At 42.6% G+C, this 7,392-nt stretch overlaps 1 protein-coding gene across 1 annotated transcript; it reads right to left on the bottom strand.

The window, feature by feature from the left end:
• Positions 1-123: 123 nt before the first annotated feature.
• On the bottom strand, positions 124-1,198 carry LOC140343905 (TLR adapter interacting with SLC15A4 on the lysosome-like). The gene has a single exon (XM_072430804.1). It carries the CDS (start codon positions 1,147-1,149, stop codon positions 286-288), a length of 864 nt encoding a protein of 287 aa, XP_072286905.1. The 5' UTR covers positions 1,150-1,198; the 3' UTR covers positions 124-285.
• Between the last annotated feature and the right edge of the window lie 6,194 nt (positions 1,199-7,392).

Here is a 7,392-nt window from a genome sequence, read left to right as displayed (position 1 = left end):
TTGTCCTGTTATCGGTGCCAGTAAATGGTTGTGCAAATAAAATGGAAAAGTTGTAGCAGTAAACTCCTGGTATTCTGGAATGATGGTATATGGGGTATATTATGAGGTGTGGGGTATATAATGGGGTATATTATGATGTGTGGGGTATATAATGGGGTATATTTTTGGGTATGGGGTCCTCATTTGTGCAGCTGTTTGAGGAGTTTCGGCTGCATTTGGTTTCAATAGGAGATATTTGTATTCCTCCAGCTGGTTCTCCCCTCCGGTCACAATGTCTCTGGTGCCTTACTTTTTGTTGTGTGCTGAGCAGCTTTTTCTATGAGCGGAGTTTTTGGACAAAGTGATGGATTTCTTCATGTTGTCCTGATTGGAGATGAGGAGGACGGGGGTAATAAACTCAGAGCTGCCCCCGCTGGTAGCACTGCACAGATACTGCATAATGGCCTCTCTTGCCTTTGCTTGGTCTATATTCTGCTCCTGGGACACCATCAGACTCATCTGGTTGAGGTTGACCATCAGGACATTGGGCCAGCCCGGGTTGGGGGATGCGTTGGTCACCATGGTCTCCTCGTAGCACTGTTTGTACAGCTCCTGCATCTTCTTTTCCAGGACCACATTGAGGACAGAGTTGGAAAAGGGGGCTGGTGGTAAAATATTACTGTCCTCACTATGGATGACGCCTTTCTCAGGAGGACCCCTCGGGAGGTCATTTGGAGGGCTACTGCTGTCAATGTCCACCGAGAGCAACACTGGGCCATCCTCACACTCCAGGACACAGCCCGAGTCCTTCTTATTCAGGATATGGTCTCCTCCAATGTGGAGGTCTGGGTAATTTTTGTAGATGCTTGCATACATGCTGGACCATGAGGTGTACAAGTCCAGACTGCCAGAAGGGGGCAGATCTCTGCTGGGAATTGCCATGGCTTGGGATGAGGATGCCAAGGAGCCTCGCTCATGGTGACAACCCTCCTCCCTGCAGCTACATGTGTCACCCCCACAGATTGCTGCCCTGAAGGAATGGCGTTCCTCTGCACGCTGCCCATGGGGACGTCTTAGGGAAACCTTCTTCTTCTGTGCTTTGTCCTGCTGAGATTCATCCTCCATCACCTTCCCGTACATCACGGTACAAAGGAACGCCTCGGACAACATGCTGAGCGCCTTCACCTACGGAAATATAACAATTCATCAATTTATTAATTTATTATTATTATTAAACAGGTTTTATATAGCGCCAACATATTACGCAGCGCTGTACATTAAATAGGATCTGTCTGCTGAGATAGAAAACAGAGGAGAACTCAATAATGTCCCCTATAGAAGATTTATCTGTGATAGGGTGAGGGGGAAACACCAAAGCGATTTAGGCTGATCACTTATAAAGGTGAATCATCCCACAAAATTCACTTAGTGAATGTGGAGATTGTTCACATTGCAAGGAATACCCAATCATGTGCAAGGACAGAACAAAACTTCATCTCAATTACTAAGTGAAACATCCTTTGGGTCACATTGTACATTATCCCGAGGATGCCTGGACATGCTGGGCCTTGTAGTGGTTCTGCGGCTTCTCACCGACCCCCGCTAACAAAGGTGACCCCTCTAGTGATGGTGACCCCACAATTCTATCTTTATGGGGGAATCAGGACCTCGGAAGTCACGCTGCATCCAGGTGTCACTGCGGCAGGTCATGCACTTCCCTTGCAGCATGCTTATGATTTTGCGGTCTGTAGATGCGGGAAGTGAAAGTGGCTGCATCCTGCAGATGAGTGTCCAGTATAACATACATATCAGCTGATACAATTCATGAATCACATGAACAACAATGAGCAATATTAGAAATGATCATTTCCCCAAAATGTCTGCGCAGGGAATAATTCACTAAAGCGCTCGGCAGATGATGAATTGTGCTGATTGGACGATCCCGGAGGTGTAACAAGTTCCTGGTCAGCTATTGAGGGAAAATCTGTAATTTACCAGAATAAAAAAAGGCACCAAATATAAGGGGGGGGGGTCACAAAACTGAGCAGAAGGGAGAGTTTGGTAAACTTCCTTCATTGGGGAAAGCTTTGGGTTAAAAGAGGGAAATCAATTGTTTGGGGCATAGGAGTGCAGCACCAAGTAACCAGCCCATAGGGGCGCAGAAACTCTTAACCAGCCCATAGGGGTGCAGCAACTACTAACCAACCCGTAAGAGCGCAGCACCAAGTAACCAGCCCATAGGAGTGCAGCACCCAGTAACCAATTCACTGGAAATGAAGCAATCAATAAATGCAACTGCAGCACTCGGTAGCTATCCATAGAAGTGCAGTATGTAGTAACCAACCTACAGGAGAAATAATGGAAAAGCCACGTTAGCACTATTGAGCACCAAATTTTGCTGAGAATGTAAAGATAAAAGCTAGAATTACCAATTGTCATTTATAAAGTATACATTTAGAATTCTCAGATTTCATTGTAGAAGCTAAAAATACTGGGAATGGAAACCAAAAGGAAGAAGCATATGTTGCCTTCTGTGAATAAATGGCCTGCAAAGATCAGTGGCCCTCATTTCCAGGCCGGGAGACCATGGTGGGGGCCCCAATTCACTCGGATGTGATGATTCTCACAATGGTGGGTTTGGAATAATAGGACTGCAGCTCCTCATAGGGACCCCAGATAATGAGCCAAATATCACCCCCTATTTATCACCTGCATCTTTATTATTTCATTATTGGCCCATATAGCAATACCACCTTACATTCATTTGATAAAAATGAAAACATACAAAATAAAATTATGCAAACTACCAACAATAGAATGCGTTTGTACATAAAATCAGCACCAGTTAATTTAGGTCAACTTAAAAAATTCAACATTGTAATTATGCTCAACCCCCACAGTGATAAATTTAAAGAGGCCCTGTCAGCAGACAATTCATTACAATAAATATCTTACCATAGGATTATGTGTGAATTTATTATTTATATGTATAGAATTTCTCTTGTGCAGTACCACCAGTGGGCAGCAGAGGGCACACCAGACATGCATGGTATGTTTTATCTCATTGGGGTGAAGCCTCTTTGCTGTTCTAAATACTTGGCAGTGCTATAACATGGAGCCTATATCAATTAAATATAATTATATTTGTATCTCCCTCCATCCCCCTATCAGAATAATGTGTCAGGGAGCTAAGCATGAAGCCAGTCAGGTTCTTGTTTGAACATTTCTTCCATATTTGCTGCTGTAACAAGCCGACAATAAAAGCTTCATTGTACTAGAGCAAAGCATATGGCGGCCTCAGAGGTGATCACCAAAGAAAGACAGTCATACTGGGGGAAATTCAATGAATTCAATTCAACTTTTGTGCCAATTGCAATAACAACCGCAACTAATATTATAGAGTTATAAAAAAAATTCAATTGGATTCTACTTAGACCTGGAAATTCCTCACCCGTAGTGTACGGGGCAATTACACAGAAGGATTCCGCTCTTTCTAGGTAGGTGCAGGTCTTGTGACACCAGGGACGCTTTACAATGTGTACGGTGCAATAATGCAAAGCATTTTAGGTGTCCAAATTTATTTATATAGCAATCAAAGGGTTAATTAGATACCTGCATGTGACTCCTTATTTATTTATTTGTTGTAAATGTAATGTAAATACAAAACAAAAAAATGTATGTGGTCCAAAATATTTTTAAACCAGACCCTTTATTAAGTTTGGAAAATAAATAGAAGCAGGAAGTGTTTGCTCCATAGAAGATCCTCTGGTTTCCCAAGGAAGGAAAGGGGCAAAACGTAGCCCCCTTGCTGTGGCAAAACCAGACCCCGTCTGCCCCTAGTGGTGGTAAGGGTCATTGTAACTCATGTTGTGGGGGTCTCTGGGTGGGAGCTTATACAGAATGTGGAATTAATACAAAAAGATATATATTAGGACCTTTTCCTCTAGTGAATCAGAAAAATACCAAATGCCACATCCTTGTTCAGAATATTTGATTGAGGACAAATAACCTCGGGACTTTTAAGGCATTAAATCACATCATTATGAAAATTATAAAATATTAATTTATTGACAAAACTTAGATAAAATTACATAAAAAACATCAAATCGATCGTTACAATCACATGTCTGATCTGACTTAGACATAGACACTCAGCGTCCAACGCGTTTCACAGAGCCCACTTCCTTTAGGAACAGAGCAGCCTACAATTACAAATTAATTATCACCATCATCTCATTAAATTTCAGAGAATTAATTATTTACTCCTAAATCAGAATCCGGAGTTCCCTTTAATTAGGGAGCCCCTAGATATCCACCCTCACCATGTAGGATAGGTAAAGGGTAATATGTACAATGATACCCCTTACCCATTTTCAGAAAGGGCTTAATAAACCTTAGACATAAATACAAAACACCACAGAATAAAATGTTTACTTTACAGGTCCAGTGATGTGCAAATAGAATCCCACAAGGATGATCCAGGCACAGAAGTCACTGCAGTGAATGTTTATGATGTTCAGCTGCCATTGAAGTTCTCATTCTCAGGAAGTTCAAACAAAGAATCCACAGAATGTGCACAGTGCAGTGACAGAAATGTACAAAGTAAGCAGAAACCCCAAATTATTTCATATCCAGAATAATCCGATGCTGTGTTTGGAGAATCCAGCATTAGATTAGTTGGGGAGAGCTGTCCTCGGCAGCCCTGTTTCTAGATTGGCTGGTTGTATGTAAATGATGACAGCAGTCACCAATCATGTGATTGTTTACATGTATCCAGCCAATCCAACGTAGGACAGCTGAGGACATCTATCCTCATTTCCTATCTTCTCTGCTGCCATTTTCTGGAAGATTACAAACCTATTAAAGGGTCTGTTTTTACAAAACTAAGGGGGGGGCTACATATTTGTATATGGTGTAAAAGATGGGATTGGGAAGTGTTGCAGATAAGGTAGAATGGATGCTTAAAGTTCAATGTCAATACAGCGAAACCATTCAGTTTATGTCCCCGGCACAGCAAAGATTGGAGCAGTTACACATTCAGTAATTTGACTGGTGAGGACTGTCAGGCTGGAGTCCGGAGTGTCCTTTTAATTGCTGTCATCGGTATCGGTGCTCTGTGATGAATTCACCATCAGTGAATTGCACATTTTATGCTCACATCTCCTGGATGTCGTATTGTTGGCTTGACACAATTCCTCTTCTGATTTGTAATAAACATCATTTATCAAACCCTGCGAAGGATCTTCAGTGACCACATAAAGCCATCAGGAAGTGACCGGAACCATTGGCTGCTCCCCCATAACCCACATCGCCCATTAATTCCCAATTACAGCTTTTATGGCTCCCGTGATCCGTACATGGCAGGAACATAAAATAAAAATTACTCTCCTGAGGAAACAATTTGTGGAGGCGGAAAATCTGCAAAATTAAAGATATTGTGGGCATAATTGTCATAAGAACAACGCACCTAACAATGGCCGCTCAGATATCTGCTGTGCAATCCATGGTCAGCTATCGGAAGAAGAATTCACTGGTCTGAGGTGTTCACTTTAAGGGTCACTCCACCCAGAATTCATATTTCAGGTATAAAGGAAGAACTGTGAATTATAATATATATTATTACTTTCCCTTGATCCACAGTAGTTTGTGTCTCCGCCCCTCCCACAATGGGGAGATTTCCCCCAGTAGTTTGTGTCTCTGCCCCTCCCACAATTGCCCCTCCCACATTGGTGACACCATTATATGATCACAGACTCCACACACGGTTTTATTATCTGACTTTTATTGGAGATTTGCAGAATTGTTTTCATCTATTTGATGCAGTAGTGAGACATAAAAAGCAAACTGAGAGTGAGGAAATATGTAATTGCAGGATCTGATTTATAAAAGCTGGAGGAAAGAGATAAAATGTGCACCAGATGTAAGCTTTAATCCCCCCACAGCAGCTGGATTCTGATTGGCCGCTGAGGGTAACACAGACATCACACGTTGCTTTTCCTATAAACCAGCCCTGAACATTAGACAGAATCATTATTAATAAACAAAGACTTTGCTAAGGCAGAAATCAATATCAAGGTCTCGTTATGTACAATAAATAGAACTGAACTCTTCAATCTGTTAGCATAAAAAAAAATATTAAAAATGTTCCACTGGTCAGTACCTGTAGGTGCCTGGAGGGGGCGCTAAGGCTGAACCTGTTGCTGCAGGTTTAGGTGAATTCCTAAATCCTGGCTGTGCTATTTCTGTACATTAAGACTATCGGGTGGGAATGATTGGCTCCATGTTGGGGCGATAGCCTGAGGGTCAGCTGCAGGGAAAATATTGGGGTTTTGGGTTGGAGCCGGCCATGGTTTGATATAAACTCTGTGATTCTGGTGGAGAATTTTTCCTCATTTTATTGGCCATGACCATGTTTTTCATTCTGTGGGAGCAGCATAAACCCATCGGCTTCCCAAACCCTCCTGCTACCAAATAAAAAGAGAGCCCCCTATGTCACATGACCTCTCGGCACCCCAGGGATCCCCCGGTAACTGATTGGGGTGAGAGTGTTATATTCAGGAATCCACCCCAATCTCACAAAGGCCGATTTATGGCATCGATAAAACTGGAATGTTTGGCAACTAAAGAAAATAAAAAAAGAAAGAAATGTGTCGGAACCACACAGAATGTATGAACTGCAATAAGGTCCAAAAACATTTTCTAAAAAAATCACATGACGTCTAAAATTCCCCAGGTGGGGTAAATGTGCCCAGAGTTCCATGCAGAGTCTATGTCTATTCTGTGAGCTCTCCAGTCAATGCATGACAGGTTCCCTTCATTGTAAACCTTTACACTTCTTTCCTATAAATGTAAGTGAATGAGGACATCACCCCTCCCCCTGGACGCATTTATCCCCGCCCCTGAGGTGCACAGTTTCAGCCCCCAAAGAGCAGACAAAGGCCAGGATCCAGGACAAATTCTTCTAGGACCCAACTGATCTCAGACATTAAACTGTATGAGGATCCGGGCCCTTGTCTACTGAAACTGTGTCCCCGTAAGAGAATTATAACTTAAAAGGCACAAATACAATATGGTTGTCTCAGACTGTGCTAAAGAACCAAAAATCACCGGGTCCAAGAGCCCCGTGACCACGGACCTCACAACAGCGGATACCCAGCCATCCAAGCATTGGGCTGTTCCACCACCATCACCAAACTTTATTCGTTCTCTGTTACCATCAAATAAAACCACCACCAGTTGTGTAATGGAAGGGCAATGGAGGAACTTACACCCACCAGGGCAGGGACCACACTCTGGATTTAAGGCAGTGACCACTTATCTTGCAGACTCCATATTTATATAAAAAAAACTATAAAATCCACAAAATAAAACCAAAAAACCTCTGCACTCCCCAACTTCTGCTGGGCAAGTCTG

The sequence above is a fragment of the Pyxicephalus adspersus genome, chromosome Z (assembly GCF_032062135.1).
Source record: "Pyxicephalus adspersus chromosome Z, UCB_Pads_2.0, whole genome shotgun sequence".
NCBI classification, from domain to species: Eukaryota; Metazoa; Chordata; class Amphibia; order Anura; family Pyxicephalidae; genus Pyxicephalus; species Pyxicephalus adspersus.
Note: the sequence above shows the minus strand (reverse complement) of the source record. Positions and strands in the feature narration are given on the sequence as shown.

Excerpts from the sequence above, each read along its gene's own strand:
- LOC140343905 (XM_072430804.1), bottom strand. The coding sequence starts at position 1,149 with ATGTTGTCCGAGGCGTTCCTTTGTACCGTGATGTACGGGAAGGTGATG.